General features: G+C 35.3%; 1 protein-coding gene across 1 annotated transcript; it reads left to right on the top strand.

Moving 5' to 3' along the window:
- Positions 1-6,132: 6,132 nt before the first annotated feature.
- LOC120330007 (N-acetyllactosaminide beta-1,6-N-acetylglucosaminyl-transferase-like) lies at positions 6,133-20,420 on the top strand. Its single transcript, XM_039396821.2, has 6 exons — positions 6,133-6,664; positions 14,919-15,282; positions 16,129-16,253; positions 17,726-17,889; positions 18,417-18,584; positions 19,643-20,420. The coding sequence occupies exons 1-6, from the start codon at positions 6,147-6,149 to the stop codon at positions 19,858-19,860; spliced, it is 1,557 nt and encodes a 518-aa protein (XP_039252755.2). The 5' UTR covers positions 6,133-6,146; the 3' UTR covers positions 19,861-20,420.
- The last annotated feature ends 794 nt before the right edge of the window (positions 20,421-21,214 follow it).

Genomic DNA, 21,214 nt, shown 5'->3' with positions numbered 1-21,214 from the left:
AATATAGTAGAGCCTTAACTGCACCTCTGCTCTACCTCTAAACTTTGTCAAACACTTGTCAACGAGACAAGTTGTGACGCTCCAGAAGTATGTGTACCAATATGGAGGTAACTAATTTTGTTTACTTTATATCAAGTTGTGTAAAGGGGCAGAAGGGTATAGAAGTATATTACTTGGCTAACACAGACAGTCCCCGAACTCGTAATAGAACTGAAATATAGAAAATCGGAATAAAATCATGACCTAACCCTAACCTGGTACACATACTACGCGAGTACCTAATTGGTGACACATATGCCACGTCATATCACGTAATCAATTTGCAACTTCAACGTTATTGACGGTTCGGAAACAATGAATAATGAACAGTTTAAACAATAAATTGACAATGCACGAAATGCCCAATCAAGTGTGGAACAGGGATAAATTATATTAGAACTGGATAGTCACTGAGATATAGCCTGGGAATTTCAAACTTGATATCGTTCATCGAAAAACAATTTTTGGCGGTTCCTTATTTTAAGTAAGTCTTATTGAACTGGTTTAATTTCGTTTTTCTATAAAGAAAACAATATCTGTAGTGCTGAGTTTCAGTAAAATCTTACCAAAATATACAAATCACCCCAAAAAGTTAACCCTTCAGAAGTGTGGACTTGGACGATATGAGGTGTTTACTACTGTACACTTCGACTTTACCGAATTAATCACAATAGGCAATATTTTTGTCATATTTGAATATTATTGTAACGACTTTGACTTAGCAAAAATGTTCTATTGGGCCTTGTTACTTCTGTATTGTTTTAATGATTTGACTCAGCGGTTTTTAGGATATTTGATGAAACGGAATTCAAATGAAACATTTCCTAGGCTCTAGAAATCCCCGTGCAATAATGTGAAGCTCAAGAAAGAACTGTATGAGTTATTAATCTATATAAAAGCGCAGACTGAATACTGGCAAAACATGATCTTTGAAGTGTAACAGGTTTAATCTGAGTGGCTACCCAAAAGGTAGTTGAATATTTTTAAACAGTATACAAATTCTGTGTTGATACAGACTTGAGCATTGAAATGTGAACTTGCCTAATCCCTGTGTTGTTCAAGCGGAACGGTATGTGGCCGAGAGACCCCCGCTGAAGACCACTGATGTAACTGTGGGACGTTAGAAAATCCTTAGATGGCCGTGTTTATTTTATATTTCTCAGTCCGTTGTCGTTCATACGCTCCTTTTCAGAACGAGTTGCTGCAGCGGATCGTGTTGTTCCGTTTTTGCTGGAACTTTCAAGTTCGCCTACATGTTCATCAATGTCGACCCACCCAATTTACTCAAACGCCCCGGCTATGCTGTAAGGCATTCGTAAATATTTTTTTCTATTCAATATTACTTCTAAATTGTTTGGTATTGTTATGTCATATTGATTATATATATGTTTAAATCGCTAATTTAACATCTAAGTTAGCTGTATTGCCGTTAACTTGTAAAAATGCCGATAAGAAAGCGCACGTTTCCCAATAACTTGATTACTAGTAGGCGGAATCAAAAGCAAGGCTTGTCCAAGCCTCACTATTCTTTATTTTATACATATTGTAAGCCTAATAATAACGAAATACATTACCGAAATAATAGTAATATATTAAAGAATATTTTGTCAATTTCATTCACGAAACTTTCAATCAAGGCGATTGGGCCTCGTGTTTTTCTGATAAAAGTATTTCCTCACTTGAGCCTGCGTGGGCCTAAATGTCTGGTCCGGAACTTTTATGTACCATGCTCAATAGCCACTATTTGCGAAGCCGCTATTTGAAATTAAATCTAATTTCCGGAATAGGTGACTCAAAAAAGTTAGGCGCGTGATATTACTATTGCTCAGCTTCACATCATGAACATATACGGGTTTCCCATTTGTGGACTTGGAATATTTAAATTTCAATAGAGCGAGATGGAGAAATATGGCACTTTTTTACTTTGTGCACGTTTATTACAAACTTGGTACATCCGCCAGTAAATTGGCCGCTCCCACATAGGAGGGCACCAAAATCGCTCATGAAAATAAATACAATGAAGGTTTTAATCTGAAAAAAGAAAGAAATTGTACACGCAATGAAGTATATTTACATCAATAAAAAGAAATGCTACAGCTTATTTCACTGGGCTAGAACCTTAGAGAAATATAAATAAAAAATACCAGAACTATTGCTATTTATTTGGCAAATGGCGCGTTATCCGGCGGATGTATATTTTTAAAATAAATCCAAATTGAAATCAACGCCACAGTAACAGCAAACTTGCTGAGTAAAACACACAAAAATATTAATAAATAACAAATATAAGAATTAGCACGACAAACTGGAATTTGAGCAGACAATCCAGAACCCGAAAAATCAACTTTCTTTATCATTTTTTCAACATGAGAATCAATGAACAAATATAAGAATTATGAGGGCTGAAGTTGAGTACAAAATACAAAACCCAAAATTGAGGATTAGTTCACTGAAATCAATTTTTATACCCAAAACACGTAATCACCACAGTTATGAAATTACCGTCGATTTTCCGCTCGACTGCCAAAGCGTGAAGCGCTGATGTTAAGAAAAAAAGAAAAATTAGAAAAATTAGATATTTTTTTGGTAATGCAGGGATAAAGTGAAAGTGAGCTTATAAAGTAATCAAGTCACATTTTTAGAAATAAAGTTTTTAATTTTTTGTCATTATGGACCATAGAGGTCATTTATTGTTCTGTGCATGCTTTAGTTTCGATTTTAGGTTATGCCCGATGTCAATTTTTTAGGTTTGGCTGATAGAACCAAACTATTAAAATACAATATTTCTTTATTTAGAAGTATTGATGTAAGATAAAACTCATTTGTATTGTATTCGTCCACCGGCACCATATGTACTTGAAATATTTAAATACCGAATTAAACATGTTTATTTAAGTCTAAAAGTGCTATTGAATTTGTCTCTCTTTTATCTTCAATCTTTCGAAATGCCAAAGTGTATACACTATCAGCAAAAATTTAGAAAAGATTGGCTTGAGAAATGGTTTGTCTATTCAGATGTTAAGAACAAGGCTTTTTGTAAGTTCTGTAGGTGAGAATTGAATTCTAGGCAATGATGTTAGCTTCTTCGACATCTAATATTACTGTATTATGGTTACTTCTCATTAAATTCAATGACTTCATTTCTATATGTATTTCTAGATGTGTTATTTTTCAATCTGAATGTTTCTAGATGTTTTTCGAGGTCAATCTAGAAGTTTTTAGTCAGGCAAAAGTGACAGCCCTGCAGTACCACCCTGTATATTTACAGAAGGAAACCCAAACTGTTGCCAGTGAGGTTGATAAAAGAGTCTAAAATCTCTTGAATATCACGATTGATCATATCTTCACGCTTGTTCGCATTGGCGTGGTTATTATGTCCGAAAATATCGTTCGTGTGCTCTGGTCAAGGCATATTATTTTGGAACGTTGATTGTATTGTTTGCGTACTGACTGATTTTTCAAGTGTCTTAGCAAATATTATTTTGATTCATTTATTAGTATGTTCACAGGGTGAGTGCAAAATAGAATTTAGAATGCCTATAAGTTGGTTTGAATCGGAACGATATCTCACAAGTTAACCTTCAAAACGCTACACCAACTTGGATTTCTAGGTTTAGACTCTTGTTCTGAAGTGCATGGACGAGAATAAAAGAGAACCTTTAGAATCTATAAGTGTAATATAACATATGCCCCTAAAAAAAAGCTGTTTGCCGTTAATAAACTTTGCTGTTAAAATTTGTTGTAAAACTTTGTAAAAGCTGTTAAATAAAAATAAATAGCTGTTTGAGAAATTTTTTGCTTTTCTAGCAGCCACCCTGTAGTTAACATATTTTGGCTACAAATTCTATTTGGATACGTTGTTGTATAGAAGTGTTTTGGGTTTTCCGAATTATTCCAAGAGAATAAAATCTTTTGTAGGAGTCAAGTCAAGGGATTTGCTCGATCTGGTTCTTGGAATGCAATGATAATTATTAAACTTATTCTTGTTTTTGACGTGAGCGGACCATGGAAGGACATGAATAACGTGCACGCAACTGATAAACAGCGTTATATATGGTATTTCAAAGGTTATGCAATTGATTTGTGTAAAAAGGGTTATGTTAATGTAGCTTACGTATAGTGACATACAATTATTTTGGTCGTTTGTGAGTTTTTAAACATCGCGTCCGGAGTCAAGTTGAATCACGAGTCATTCAAGTCTTGTACGAATCAGAATTCGAGTCAATCACTTTATTAAGTCTCACTGGCGGTCAATTGAGTACGAGTCTAATTGATTTCATTCAGATATTCAGGTAACTTTGAGTCTTTGATGAATGGTTACTAGTGTCGAACTCAAGTTGGGATAAGAACTTGAGCACTCATAACACTAGGTAAAGTCGACTTTATGGCATAACATATTGGTTTTCAACCTTTTTATTGTAGGGAAACCCCAATGAAGCATTCCAGACGCTCGAGGAACCTCTGTGCAATAGTTTTATTGTCTTCTATTATCTGCAGTAAGTAAACTAAAAAGATGAATAAAAAAAACCTATGTCTGGCAAAACAAAATTATATTCGAATAGTATTAGGTTTTTAATTGTAAGGGAAAACCCCGTCGATGTTCGATTTTATATTTAAAATATAGATATATTATTATAGACTCTCTAATTCGAAGGGAAACTTGCGGGACCCGCGGATTGTACTGGTGCAAACCTGGGGTTCCGCAGATCCTTGGTTAAAAATCATTGGGGTAGCAGAATAAGCAGATAACAGGCGTGATAACAAATAGGAAGTAAATAGTTTCAGGTGCATGGAATTGAATTGTTGAGGTACACGTAATTGTTCAGTGATTAAGTGAAACATCCTGTGACGGCGAGATGTCGAGAAATTTTCTTGCCCCCACGGAATTCGAACCCGGGAACCGACGTTTGGGAATCAGCGCTGGTGTAAAATTGTAAGACTTATATAACTAACTTTGTCATTTCTGTTGCACTAAAACCTGAGTTACTTATGTCGCATTTTTCAGAAATGACATTTTGATCTTCTGTCTTCGGAGCTGTTCATGTTTTAGTTTAAATAAGGGTTGTTCTTTTTCGTCCTGGTCGCCCTGCAGATTTATAATGAAGTTAAATCCGATTAACAGACAGGTAACAAATATGCAACAGTAGGTAGTTGGCTTCAAATAACCCGAATCGATGACAAATGTTATCATTGGGAAACGGTGATATATAATGGTCTTGAGTCATGATTTTAATAAGGAGCAATTTCCGTAAATAGAAATTAGGCTTGTTACAATTACATTCTATATTGAATCAGCAACATGCAGATGATAAATTGTGCGGCACGCGGATGAGTGATAATTTTGAATAGTGGGGGACCCGCGAAACGAGTTTTTAATTTGGTTTAATCTGGTATGCAAAAGTAATTCTAATCTTTTTAGCGTTAAAAAGGTTATACCTGATGCCTATGACGTTTCAATGTCCCCTAACAGCAAGCTTGAAAACTTTTGTGCCTGCAACTACAAAAAGCCTATGTTAAATAGAGCCCGCGGCTTTGCCTATAGTTATTTGTCCAACTGTATTAAAGGTTGCACACCCATGGATTTTAGATTGTAGGTATATTAACTTGCTCTCATTTTTGTGTTTAGCTGTTGGAACCAAACTAATACAATAATGCGATTTCTCATACCTTAAAATGTTACATGAGCTACTTTAGAGTTTTACTGCGACAATAGCTATTACCGAGTCAGTGGTTTTGCATCTCTTCTATAAATGGTCTTCCCACGCTTGGTTGAGAGCTGGGGATCGTGCGTCGAGCAAACTTGCGTGATTATACTTAGAGAAAAATCGGCGCTCCAGATTCGGTATGTGTACCAATATTGAGGTAACTAATTTCGTTTGCCTACTTTACATCAAGTTGTATAAAGGGACTGAAGCCTATGGGCTATATATTGACTTGGATAACAAAGACAGCCCCTAACTCGTAATGGAACTAATGTAAGCAAAATCGGAATAAAATTATGCCGCAAACATACTACAGTGTACCGAAAATTCGCGTGAATGAATGCGATTTTTATATTTTATTCTTTATATTTTTTATATTTTATTTGATCAGGACCTTCGAGTATAATGAAAAGATTCAGATATTTTGTATTTTACTTTGGGATACCTGCACTTTTCGTGTTGGTTTTACTCAATGCATTAGCATATAAGCAACATATTGTAACTGTTGTGAAGAGCAAAGACGCTGAGATCTCACAAAACTTTGCTCAGCTACATAGACTGTCTACGACAGTAATAACCAAGATAAATGAAACTCAAAAACGGTGTAGTTCAGAGAAATCATCAAACAGTTATAGCAATGGGGAACTTATGAACATTTCGGACCAAGAAAAGTTAGTCTCGGAGGCAAAAAAGAACATTTCGGACGAATATAATAACTCAAAAAAATATGAGCAAACTGCTAGTGATAGCACTTTAACGCCGAAGGATTCTTTGGAATATTGCATGAGATTTTTAAGCAACCCAGTTAATGGTTTGCAATCAGACATACTTGGAGAAAAGTCATACCAACCCGTCCCAGATCACACAAGTGACGAGAATATATTAGCTCTTCTCGAAGATGGATGCGAGACATTTGGAAAAAGGTATGTGCCTGTGTGAATAAATTTGATTATTTTTTGTTACGCCTATTTACGTATGTCGCTACGAACGAGGACATGTACATGTAGCTTTCAAACAGAACCATACCCATATCAAAGAGGGGATTATGAAATTTTTAATTGCTAAGTTAGACCGTAAAATCTAGCAGGCCAGGTCGACCCTCAGCACCCTCCCCTCATGTCTACGCCCCATACCTTAAACCCCCTTGGTTAAGTCCCTGAAAAAGTGTACATCTTGGCCCCACGTTCATGCCCCCATATTACCGAGGATGTGATGAATTGAGTACGCAATGACAAACTGCAAGGATTTCGGTCATTCTAAAAATAAATAGCTCTTTAACACAGGGCCTTGTCCGGAGCGAAATACGGGAATGCGCGTCAATCGAGGCTAAATATTACAGAAATTTGGAATAGCAGAATTATGGCGGTTAGTGTCAACTATAATCATATGACATGTAAATTATTACTTACAATGTCCGGAATACCGCATCATTTTCATACGCTCGGGTCCCTTAACAGTGGTTCGCGGCAATGTATACCACACGAAGTTTTCACTGTACAAATCGCTGGCAAGAAGTGGCCGAAGTGTGGCCTGTGCTTAAACAGTGTTTACCGACATTCCTGACATTGTAAAAATAAACGAAAACTGTGGCGAAAATAAACGAAAATGTCCACGAATCGCGGTATTTCAATGCAATTACGTGTGGTATGTCAGTTTATGTTTGAATATAATGGCAAAGTCTTTGATTAAATCAAAATTATAACCAGAGTATCTTACTGATATATCTAGTGTTGAATTTGCGTCATGTTGTTGGAACCGAAAGAAAATGATTGACGTAAACTTACGCGTTTTTTTTAAACGATAATGATCTCGTATAATCATGAATGAATTTTGAAAATGCAATACTTTGAAATCATGGTGTGACTCCTGAACAATGCAATGGCAATTAGGTTTAAACGATCTGTTATTGGCACAGGAAATTATGACAATATTGCCTGGTTATTAGTGCTATATGCTATGCTATAGGAGTGCACAGGAGGTTCATTTATGTAACATTCAGACATGATGTTCATTAAAACATGCATGTCTGACAAAGTTGTCCATAATAATCCTGTACAATTTGCATAAGGCCTATCGCTCCCAATCCATTGTTTTAACATAAGTGCCAGAGTTTAAACGGAACTCTCGGACTCATTTGTCTCAATAGGGATCTTTTCTATATAGCTCTCGCCCCCTAGTGCAAAAATGTTAGATTTGAGAAAAACACCCCGCAACTTTTCGAAATATAAAATTAGTAAGTATCTAATTTGAGTTAGGGTTAGGAATAATTTGAAAATTTGAATTATAGCGCATTTTGCATTCCTAGCCCTAACTAAATAATCACGTTCAAAATTGAAAAAATTACAATTCTTGTGACGGTTCTGCTTTCAAATCTACTCCTCAGCTGCAATTTATTGTTGTCAATTTTCAAGACAACAAATTATTTAAGACACATCTCTTTTATACAAGAATTCTGTCGTCTTAAAAACTCAATTGAAGTCTTAAAAACTCAAATTTTAAAATTGAATATGGGTTCAATTTTTGGTACTCCCGTATAGTGTGTATACCAGGATAGGGTTAGGCCATAATTTTATTCCGATTTTCCTCATTTTAGTTTCCTTACGACATGGGTCTGCACATTTCATATATTTTTGTGGTTTTAATATGGATTCTGGGTTAATTTTTATTTGGTTCGGTTCGAGTTTTGTTCGGATTTGTTGTGGTATTGATATCTTAATATTTTAAAGACTTTTGAATGACTAGAATAAACAGTTTTGTTTCAAAAGTGGCCGATGAATATTATATAGACTCCGCTGTAAATATACAACTAGGAAATATTTTATAATTATTGTTTCAAATGATTTGATTCGAATTTAGCTCATCCGATATCTTATGTCAAATTTCTCTCAAACATAAACTAACTTCAAGATTAGATTTCAGCGCGTCCCTCGTAGCTTGGAACATTAATACAGTAATTATTCCATTATTAATGAAGACGCATGACCTTGCATGAAAACTTGTTTCGATATAACTGAGATTTATAGCAACATCTTGTTCAAGCATTCCTATTAAAACAGACCTATCCAAAGTAGGAGTGAACAATATGAAAGCTTGCAGGACCATGTAGTTTGAAAAATATGTACCTATTTCCTGAAGGGTTGTTTCACCTTCACGTTGGTAGCTAGACAATAAGTGGCTAGACAAAGTATATATATTTAATAAATATATCTTTTTGCCTTCAATAAAATTTTACGGTGCACTACAAGAAGAAAGGATGTATATGAGGCGCGTTGAATTATACAAACATCTTTTGTTTGAATTATGTGTTTAGTTTGGAATCATAAAAATCGTAAATATTGTAAAATACAATGAATGACTTGATATATTTTACTGAATAAAATGAATACCTGACTCCTCGTACCGCGTACCGTTCACCACAAAAAGTCGAAAATTTTGATTTATCTCACCGAGTAAAGTCCAAAAAGAAATAAAAATACTATTTTCTAATGTCTCATATTTGGCTGGTTTGAAGAATGAATCAATAAAATATTTTTATGCAAAGTGAGGGAGAAATAGAGTGTTTCAAAATAGTCAAAGAAAGAACTTCACAAAATAGGTTGGGACACTCTGCTAGAATACAAGCAACATAGGTCATAATATTGTGCCAACGCTTTTATTATTGAGGAATAAATATATTAATCCGTGCGCAGTGTGTTTTCAGCAATATGCCATCCTGTCGTCTTGTTTGTACTAATGATTGAATGAACATTTGAATACAGAACTATATAGTCTACTCTATATTAATTAATATTTGGTCGGACATAACAAGGCAAGAGAATTTGCTTGTACGAGTAAGGGACTGTGTTAAATTAGGTTATTCAGCGTTAAACAAAACGCTCATCTATATTGGTTTCACTTTTGTTTAATGGGTGTGTACTTGCGTGTCCACCTCTGCTGAAACAATAGTATAACGCGTCGTATGGATATGATATTTAATGGAATTGTTCCATATGTCTCATAACGCTTGAGATTTGATATTATGATGAAAACATTTCAGTGTACTGTTATGCGAATATACTCACTGCTCTGTTCGTTGTATATAAATGACATTTTCCATTATATTATTCAAATACAATTTTGAATATGACGAATTTGAAAACAGAGATTTTTATTTTGCGAAAGCATTGTAAGTAACGTTAGGTCACTGTATATTCGAATATAACAATTTATAATTTGTGAGGCATTTTCCTCGGGGCATAACATGGCCATGTTGGGTTATGAATGTTACTTAAATGAATGTGCTTGTGAATAATGCGAAATAAAACAAGAGAGCAATACTCAAATATCTGTACACCAAGACCAGAACAAAGTAGTATCAAATCTTTCACAGTGTGGTTACAAAATAGAGAGCACACAACTGGATGATATTTTAACCTAAATAAAATTAATAGTGCCACGAGTTGTGTAGCCAAACACATAAGGCATATATAAGAGGCTTTATATATTATTCAGCAAGCATTTATTACGGATGACTTCTCAGTCAACAGAAACAGTCAGATTAACATACAACCAACACAGCCTAACACAAACACAGAATACCTGTACACGGCATGTCTACAGAGAACATCACTAGCGTGAAGGTCATCTTCAGTGACCTTTGACCTAACATGATCACTTATCATGACAAATAGCATTTTAGCAACAAAAACAAGCTTTAACCACTGCAAATTTCATAACGATTGGTCTAGTAATTGAAGAGGAAATCTTTTTTTTACAACAATATAACGGGATAGCGATCAGAGACCGCCGACTTATCGATCAAGAGGCGAGTATCCTTCGCTCTGACTCAATAGCGACAACGTGTGTTCCGTCACTAATTAATCAATACCTTGCAACTCGCCAATTATACGACATAATTCATCCAAAATCAATGGGATTTTGATCCAAGATATCATGAATGCACATGCAAAATATGGAGCAGCTTCAACCTCGCTTTCGTGAGATATCGCGTGTTTCTAATAGACAAACAGACAGACAGACAAACAAACAGACAAATACCTATCAACCTACTTACCGATCAAGATCGATAGGTAATACCAAAACGATCTATATGTCCATTTCATGTCCAATGAATACGTGGCATCTTATAACGTATATGTAATAGCAAAATATGGCGACCAAAATAGTTATCAATTTTTATCTACGTTACTGAGTAAGTTTTAAAATGAGTAAGCAAGGCTGGATACATGTTACAATCTCTCTCGTTAAACAAGGTCGAATGTTACAATAAAATTTAGAAACCTGTTTGCTGTTGGCGTCAACGGCAGTTGCACACAAATTATCTTTTGTTTGTATAAATGAAAAGGAAGCTGTTTGATTTCTTTTGTGTCCCAAGCACTTTACACAGCTGATAATTTTGTACATTCGAACCTGTTTCATAAATTCAAACTCACATGCGATTCCTGGATGCAATATATCTGTGAATTTTTTTTAATCAGCGTAGCATTTCATTCCGTGAGCAACGTCACTACAAATTTCAGAATATGCATCCACAGTTAAAACCTGAAAGCAATGAAAGAAATTGTGAGAATACAAATTAATAAAAACACGGTTGTGGGGACTTGGAGGTTTATTATGTTTTAATTCAGGGGTGTGTGACCTGTACCCCGCGGGCTAAATGTGCCCCAGAAGGAAATATTGTGCGGCCCGCGAAGTGCCAATTTGGAATTATGTGCGGCACGCAAATAATCTCGTAAATTGCATGTGATTTGTTTGATTATCTTACTGTATTGCATTTAATCTTTTATATTTGTTTGTTGGCTTTTTAATATTAAACGTGGCAAACAAAATAATAAAATACCGTTGAACAAGGTCAGTAACAAAAGCCTGAGGGAATTCAAACATTGGTGCAATAGAATAATTGGATTTAAAATTCAGATTTCAATTACATTTCAATATTATTTTAGTAGGATTGGAATCTTTCCGATTTGGTATCTTCAACCCAATTTATGCCATCATAATTAAGTTTAAATTTTATTCATTGAGATATAACAGGAAATATTCATTAAATTTTATTCATTCAAGTTAATTATTCATTGTTTGTTGCACTGCTGGGAAACGAGTGGAATTTAAACAAATTTGCGAAGCTGTTTACATTGGCTAACCGTTTTCATCTTATTTAAGTCGCACACTCGATAGAAGGTTTGGGTAAACAAGAGCTAAACTAATAGCCAGATCGCTGGGCATTTCTTGGACCAGAATATTTTATTCTCCAAATCATATTTACATAGTTGGTCGCACTAGTCACACTTTCTATATATCAACTTTTATGATTTTGTGTTTCTTATTGAAAGATAGGTGAAACAGATCAAATAATAAGCTCTGTGGGCCATGATAATGCGAAGATGCTTTCTTTGACTCTTATTTGCACTCTCATTTTTACAATACTCTGGGCGAGGTGTTTGAGCTTGGGTGAAGCTCTCGGTTAGCAATGAGCGAATACACGCACTGTCAAGTTTTTGGAATTCGTATTTGTCTTTGTTCGGCTCCACGTTCAGGAATTGGTAATAAATACGGTAATATCTTTAGTACAATACACAACATACTAATAACAAGCTATTTTATGAATAGAACGAAAATACTATAATGCTTTTGTCCGACTGAAATGTTTCTGTAGTTGTTATTATGCTTTTCTCTTGGACCAATTACTTTGGAATTTTTAAAGTCGTTATCTTATTATGTTGTTGTTGTGAAAAAAAATCGTTTTTATCTCTAAAAACTGTACCAGTTGCTATGAAATTCCCAGTGGTTAAAGCTTGTTTTTGTCGCTAAAATGCTATTACTTTCATTTATTTCAAATATTTTTAAAATATCTGTGGGCTATATATCTATGGGATTCATTTTTCACCCCGAAGATTTGTTTGATGACCTCTCAGAATTTAAAATTATACAATTCCGTGATGACACCCTAGTGATCCGGTGGTCAGACTACGGGTACCGTAGAAGATTTACTGGCCTTTGTGTCTATATATTTGAAAATAGCTCTCTTGTTTTATTTCGCAATGTTTACCAGAAAATTTTTATAAGTAGCATGCCTAACCAAACATGTCCCGGTACGAGCAGACACAGATATCTAACGACGTAAGAAGATACTATTTTATTTTTATTTATACTATCTGAAACTTTACTCGTTGAAATGAACCAAAATTTAATATTTTTTCGTGGTGAACATACCTCGATATTAAATACACGGTACGAGGAGTCAGATATTTATTCTATTTCGCAGTAAGTAAGACTCATAATTAAATCACTTAGGATAGCTTTTAGAATTTATAAATATTTTGCATCTTGCATCTTTAGGAATTCCTTTTTTCTTGTTCATTAGATTCGCTCTTATCTTATTTCCATTGATTAAAAATTGATTCAAATTTAAAAAACAAAGTGCACAGATGAAAGAGCCTTTTAAACTAAATATTGTTATATATAAATGCACAGTGGCCTAGCGTTAGGCCTTATAACAATGCAGCTTTCATATTCGGTATTTTCTAAATTGTATTTAAATATTAGAATTAAAAAGGTCATTTATGTTTAACGAATAGACCAGTTAGTATATTCGCATAATCGTACATTGAAATTTTATTTATTTCTTTTTTATATAAAGTTGAATTTCAAGTGTTAAGCAGCAGTTGTGGTACATATGGGACATTCTTATAAAGTACCATATTCATACGACGCGTTTCGACGCTATTGTTTTAGAAAGGTGGACACACGAGTAGACACACATTAAACAAAATTTGGACCTCCTGAAGTATGCGCACCAAGATGGCGCACACCCTGAACTCAGGTTGTGAACCAGGTTTGGTTCAGGAGGTGCGACATCTTGGTGCGCATACTTCAGGAGTACCCAAAACTGGACAAACAAATGCGGAATATCCTAATTTAACACCGTCCCGTACTCGTACAAGCAAATTATCTTGCATTTCATGTCCGACCAAGTGGAAATAATACCATAATAATTTTTGACCATATAGTTTTGCGTTCAAATGTTTATTCTATTATCAGTACAAACAAGACGATAAGATGGCACACTGCTGAAAACACACTGCGCTCGGACCAGTATATTTATTACTCAACATGCGAATATTCCGAATCTAAGCTGTCATCTAGTTTCCCAACTTATTTCGTGAAATTCTTTCTTTGACTGTTTTGAAACACTTTATTTCTCCATCACTTTGCAAAAATTTTTTTTATTTATTCATTTTTTAATGGATCCTCAGGTATAGTGTTATTATGCGCAAGCCGCACACCAGCTTTTACACAATAATTTAAGTAGTTTTTAATCAGTGAATAAAGAGGTATTACAGTAATATCATAATTATGTTATCAAGCCTGTCGTAAATAATAGCAGATTTTGCTCTCACCAGCCTTGAACGATTACTTGGTTATAACTTTACAAAAATCTTTAAAGCATCAAATATAAAAATTTCAAATTTTGTGAAAGCAGGTATCAGTTGTTATATGATAACTTGTTTACCGGGGCTGTTATTAGAGAAACTCGGGTTGCTATACATTGTACAAAATATTGTCTTTTTTTTTCAAAGTATTTGTGGTTTAAAAACGTTTTCCAATTTTATTGAATTTAGTGTATTTGTGCAAACAGGTGGAATAAATTGGGTAAGCAATGCCAAACCAGAAGGTTTCCCTCACTTCCAAAGATAGTTGCCTTTAACACTGACACTGACAAACTACGCCAGGCGGGAAGTCTGGCCCGTCGATTAAATCCATCTGTGCCGCTTAATGCTGCCACAACAATACTAGAAACAAAATTTTGATGGTTTAGTTAAATATACCTCAAGGAACTTAGTGACATAAAATGTCACTTTCAAGTCCTATTTACATGGCCCGTTAGTTTAGATGGTTTCATATACGCTGGAACTACAGTAAGCCTGCCCAGCAACTGTTCCTATGGTATCTCGATACTTAAATAGATATTTTATTACAGCGTTTCCTAATCTGGGCCTTGTTATTCTTTGTGGGCGACGGGGAAAGTCTGCACTCGCTACGATTTGGGATGACTAAATTGATTTGAAGAAAATTTACTGTGAGTTGCCTGAATAACTGGGCCATATGACATAAAATCTCCTGAACCCCCCTCTCGGCGTTATTCTCTCGTTTTTGTGATATTTTATTTGTTTTCAGGTTTTTCTTCATGACCTCGGAAGAAAACTTTCAATACGTCACTAAAGAAGAAAGGAATTATCCAATCGCTTACTCTATCGTGACTCACCGCCAATTGAATCAACTTTCTATGCTCCTTGGTGCTATCTACCGGACTCAAAATTTGTACTGTATACATGTTGATGCAAAATCTAATCAAACTTTAAGAAATGGTGTAAAACTTATATCTCAATGCTTTCCTAATATATTTTTGTCATCAAAAACTGAAAGGGTCATTTATGCATCGTTCAGTAGGCTTCAGGCTGATGTCAACTGTATGAGAGATCTATTGGCAGTTCCCAAATCTATGTACAATTGGAATCACTGTATAAACCTGTGTGGTCAGGTAATTGTTTATAGTTATATACCGCTTATTCACCTTCCGCCCTATAGGAGGCTATGTACGAGCACCACTGCCATTATTTAACAATATATATGTACTTTTACTATTATAGTATGGAAAAACCTTAATTATTCTGGTTCGGCATTTTCCTCTTATTCAACCACACCCTGAAACGTGGTGAAATGAACCCGAGATGCGATGCAGGGTGAACTTTGAACCCGAGAACAATTTAGCTGCTAGGTCGTGGCATGAAAGAGAATCTGAAATTTGAATGGAAAGATGCATACCTAAATGATGGTGCTGATACGTAACCCTTTATTTCCAAATAATATGGGAAGCAGAGGATTCGATAATCATACTTATTTCGCGGGGGAAAAAACTAAATCATATAAAGCACCGCGGTTTTTCGTCTGCTCCCCTGTTAGGAATAAAAATATTCATCCAGATAATTGCTTTATATGCATGAAATTTCCCCGCGAGGAACAAAAACAGGCACTCAAAAGTATATTAGGGTTAACTGTACAGATTGGGCACTTCTTGTGCGGCTGCCAAAAAATTAAACCTGCTATCTGTATGGTATCATACATATCTGTCGAGAAGGTCATCAAAATGTCAGCAAACTAATTAAGTGATAGATTCGATGTTTTCCGTGATTTATTGTTCGTAATGACCTATTACAATGAAAAAATCCAAATTACTACTGATTCTATTCTGAGTGAGTGCGTAGCCTTGCTTTGAGAAAACTCTTCACGTCAAAGATTTCCATTCTGATTCTATTCTACTTCTGGGTGAGTGCGCGGGACCTTGCCTAGATCAAGTTTCCTTACAATAAATTATAATGATTTTTAGGATTTTCCGGTCAGTACTAACTATGAAATAGTTCAACAACTGAAAGCATTGAAAGGAAAGAACACTGTTGCAGGAACAAGGGAGTTGAACGACATTGCAAGATTGAGAACCGACTTTGTTTACAGGTACAAGAAATTTGCGGGAGTAGCGTAAGAATAACCTAGTTTCAGTTCACTTCAACTCTATCTTGTAGTATTTGTACAATGGTATAGAAAAACATCGATAACTTTTTACCTAATCTTTAACCCGATTATTTGTCGTAAATTACTTAACATGGAATTTGAATAACAGACTGTCTGACTCGACTCTATCTTTATCATATATATTTTGAGATGAAAAGATTGATTTAACGAATTAAAAGATTAATTTCACTCACTTAATTCAGGTCATTCCTAGTCAGTCAGTAGTTTATTTTATTTCATGTCGAAAGTACACATTGTACAAACATAATTGAGAAAACTAAAAAAAATACAGTGTGAAGCGAGACGCTATAAACCAGTGATGGTTATCGATCAGCGTCCCCTATGCCACAGACCTGGTGACACAGAGTTGGTCTGATCCCTTATTACTAGCAAATGCAACCATTATGAATAAATAACTTTCTAATTTTAATTTTAAGAATTCATATACATAATTCATTTCCGTAACCATTCTAGTTTAGGTTCGGCTGTCAGGTCAGTCGTCTAAGCCTTTGATTTTTACCTAGTGCGTTGACAAATACCACCAGCGTCACGCTAATATCGTCACGCTAATAACCGAATTGCGTAAGTCATTTTTAGCAGTTTTGAGAAAAACGTAAAAAACTCCCTAATGATATTGTTATGCCATTGAGAGTCAATAATTGATCGTGGCCGGATTTAAGTTAATTCGTATGACGCAGTTAGGTGACGTCATAATGGCGCACTGTGACTTAGGCAGAAATGTGTCTATGACTTTGAGACATACGCAATTTTGCAACTTCACTATATGCACCAGTCCTGGAAACTAAACATTCCAAAAACGAATGTAATTCTCAGTATCTACTATGTCTAATCTCCAAAATAGCTAATCAGTTCCAATTACATTATTTTTTATGTGTAAAAATATATATTTCATCAATACAACACCTCCCCCCCCCCTCCAGAAATAAGACTTAGATTAAATATAAAGAATAAAACAGCAATGCACCCAATATAAAAACCAACCAAGGTGAATTAGACTCGGACGGAGAATATCACAAGCGCACGTCTTCCTATACTGTAGTATAAATTCAAATTAATACGTGCTAAGCTAGAATCCAAGATGCAAAAACTCGAAAATTCTTCGCCGAGGTTATTTTACCTTTGTGACGTCACAATAGTCCTGCGATAACAATGATAATTCATTATGACGAAACAATTGCACAAATGTGCATGTCATACTAAATCTCCATTTTTATGGGTTTCGGAATTCTTAAAATAAAATCTGAGTGAACAGACAGGTGCGCAGCATTACATAAATACCTATTTTATAAAAAACTCAAAATCGTCAAAAATGACTTACGCAATTCGGTTATTAGCGTGACGATATATAAACAAATAAGTTTATAATTTAAAGTTTCATGAATCCATTTATTCAGGGTCATAAATGTCACAAATGAACGGAACGAAACGATTGAAGTCGACTCTAAAACGTTCGAGAAGCATCGGCCACCTCCTTATAACATGACTGTGATCAAGAATCTCGCATATAACACCCTAACGAGAAAATTCCTCCAGTGGGCGCTAGTGGATAGCAAAGAAGGTAATATAAATGGTCTCCTTCTACCGTTTTCCTTGTTAGACGCTAGGTATTCATATGGATTTTTGTGCTAATTTTTCTCACATTTTCTGTCATACCTACGGATTCCTATTGACACCACCACTTCGTATCCGAATGTTTCCTGGTCCGCGGATAAACTAACTATAATAAGCTAGTATCACCCAGATAAACTATCCCCAATGGATAAAATACCAACTGTGCATCCGATCGGCATTATTTATAATGTAGTCTATTGAAAAACTGGCTTAGCTGGAATGCCATTATTTATGATTTTACTTACATCACTCTTTCATGCCATGGTTGCTCATTGTTGATTTATTGTGGTTCAATTTCATATTTATCAATTAAATAAAAAATAATCTTTCTGTGTGTGAGAAAGGAAGAATTACTCACTGGTAAAATTAATCAAAATTTTGGAGAAAGCATCTTTAAGAACATGTATTTACAAAACATTTCGTTTACATATTTCACTATTTTGCCTTCTTATATATTCTTTGTTTTTACCTCAGGTGCTGATCTTTTAAATTGGTCTTCAGTGACCCACACACCGGATGAGCATTTCTGGGGAATGCTTAATGCATATCCAGGAGCCCCGGGTGGTTCAAGTTATGTTTCCTGGTGGCAAGTAGCCCGTGCAGTCATGTGGAAGAATAACAAAGCAAATGATATATGCCATGGTACTATATATTTCTATTTTTATTTTGAAATCTAATTGTTTCAATTTAAGTTTCAAATTGTCTCTTAGTACTATTGTTGTGTTGTGGTGTACATGGCAACCCAATTTGCACATTACGGGGCAAGTCAGGTAGCGGTTGGTTCATATATATATATCTATGTATATCAATTCATATTCCTAATCAACTGTCTATGTGCCCAATATGCCCTCTACAGAAAATGATATTCATAATAAGATTAGTATCTAATATGTATTCTTTTTGCTAGCCTGCTGCATATATCTCTGCATAGCGACTCAATAGCATCGTATATAGAAGACCATTCAAATGTCCAAAACTCTGTTTCCAATCCTTTCTATATATGCAGTCCAACAGCAGAGCCCACTTATGTAATGAATGGGATTCAATATCAATCTCTGAGGAGAAAGCCCCCAAATGGCGATAGGGGTGATATATTCCTATTTCAAACCTGCTGTCCATATGGCAACGTACTATACTTCTAAGAAACAGATTATATGAGCTGGAGTCATATACCTATTCAGGCACTATTCCTTCCGCCTAGCAATATTTCTACGCAAGTTCTTGTCAGTAGTTTTTCCACTTTTTGGAAATCACTTCTAAGCTGGTTCCCTATTATTGTCTGAAATCCATCAATTTAGTGCCAATCTATGCGTAATATTAGTTTATGCGAAAATAATCCCTCTTGTAGCTCGCCTGGCCTAAAAAATAGGAGACCACTCAAATTGCTTTCGCGTCCATACATCTATATAGTGTCAAGATAGTTATATTGTTATAAAAAAATCAATCCGTATTTATTAAAGCATCATAGACTGCGTTTCGTTAATCATTACATTGCCGGTAAGCTATTGGTTGGGATGGCCAGGGGCCCAACCCGGAATTTTTAAAATGCAGGTCTCGGTCCACAATCCCTCTCTTCCCCCTTCTCCTGGCTACGCTAATGGGGCTGATTTCCATCTTTGATCAAACTTGCGCGCAAAATCATGTTTATTTGTCATCTATTGAAACACCAAGCAAATAAAGTTTCCGTTATTGTGTTCCAGGTTACTGGGTTCGAGGAGTTTGCGTTCTTGGAGCGGGTGACCTACCCTGGATCATGAAAGTACCTCAAATGTTTGTGAACAAATTTGACGTCACCTACGACGTCACACCCGTGACGTGTATACGGACATTTTTAAAGCAAAAGACGATTGAATATAATTCTACTTTGAATAATAATAAGAAACCATTGCAACTTCCGTGGCAAATGTTGGACGGATGAAAAACTCTCTCTAGCTTCAAAAGCACAAGAAAAGTTTTTATTTTAACGTTTTTGCAATTTTCACTTTTGAACAAAGCTGTGTAGGCGCGGCCACTTAGATAGTATAAAATGGTAACATTCCGAAGCTAATATTGTTTGGAATGATTAATCTTTTTCGATTCAGCGAACCCCAGGCAAATTTATTACACTATGGGAGAGGTGATGGGCACGGGTTTTATTCTGTCGTCTTTAACTTGTCAACTTTCGTACATAATTCAGAATAACGATTGACCACGACGCAACCGTGTTTATTAAGTTGTCATGAAAAATTGAAATTATAAAAAAAAATCTTTAAAATATTTTGCATATTAAAAACTTGCACAGCATGTGAGACAAGCCTGGTGTCTCAAAATAAAAACGACAAAAATTTAACCTTGTTGTAACTTGTAACTTTTGCGATCTAAATTCTAAATGTTATGAATTTTTTAAAATCAATGTTTAATTCACAATTAAATTGCAATTTAGTTCAACTAACTCACTGTTCTTGTGAGAATTTTCCATATTACTAAAATACATTGATAAACAAGAGAGTAATGGTCAAAGATGTGATCTCGAAGCGAAATAGTATGGGTATGCAAACTTTCGCAGTACCGGAACGGTAGTCTTTACGACTTTGACTGACCCCCAAAACGAACGAGCGCAAACGCGAACTTGGAACTTCCACAAGAAGCGCCATATATAATTTTGATTCCGTCACCGTACATAAAAAATGAATTCCATAAAGCCCCTAGAACATTTAAAATAAATATACAGCCTGTAAGCGACAGCAACAATCTTCAACCACTCAAAATCCTGAAGCAATTGGCTCAGCAGTTGAAGAGAAAAGAGAAATGCACAGCCGTTTTGACGTAACTATGGCGATTGTTATAAAACATGGCAAAGCCTAGGCAGGGGTGGGCAAATTACGGCCCGCGGGCCGGGTCCGACCCACAAAAGTGTTTTACCCGGCCCACATGTGCCCGCTGGAATTACGTTTTTATGGATAAAAATTCCCGTTTAAAATATCGATAAAATTACCTTCATAATGACACCGATTGTTATATTGTGCTTCTTATTATTATATAAACGTTAGCCTAGCCTAGCTGTTGAACTAGCTTTTGCAAATAAACTGTTTTACTCATAGTTTTCATATCGAAGTTTGAGGCCCCGGCTCAGAAACTAAGTATTTTATTTGTAACTGGCCCGCTCGGATAAGTAATTACCCACCCCTACCTAGTCTAAATAAAGATAGGCAGGAAACGGACATGCCATGACATGAAACTTCACATAAATGTTGTAAACTGTATTTGTTCAAAACGTATAGCGATACCAAACG

The sequence above is a fragment of the Styela clava genome, chromosome 12, assembly GCF_964204865.1.
Source record: "Styela clava chromosome 12, kaStyClav1.hap1.2, whole genome shotgun sequence".
Taxonomy (NCBI): Eukaryota; Metazoa; Chordata; class Ascidiacea; order Stolidobranchia; family Styelidae; genus Styela; species Styela clava.
The sequence above is the reverse complement of the archived record's forward strand: the minus strand, read 5'-3'. Positions and strand labels throughout refer to the sequence as shown.

Bases quoted from the DNA above. Each gene is read 5' to 3' on its own strand.
- LOC120330007 (XM_039396821.2), top strand. From the start codon at position 6,147: ATGAAAAGATTCAGATATTTTGTATTTTACTTTGGGATACCTGCACTT. The intron at 16,254-17,725 runs GTACAAGAAATT...CCATTTATTCAG, and splicing joins AGAACCGACTTTGTTTACAG to GGTCATAAATGTCACAAATG. The intron at 17,890-18,416 runs GTAATATAAATG...TTTTTACCTCAG, and splicing joins GCTAGTGGATAGCAAAGAAG to GTGCTGATCTTTTAAATTGG.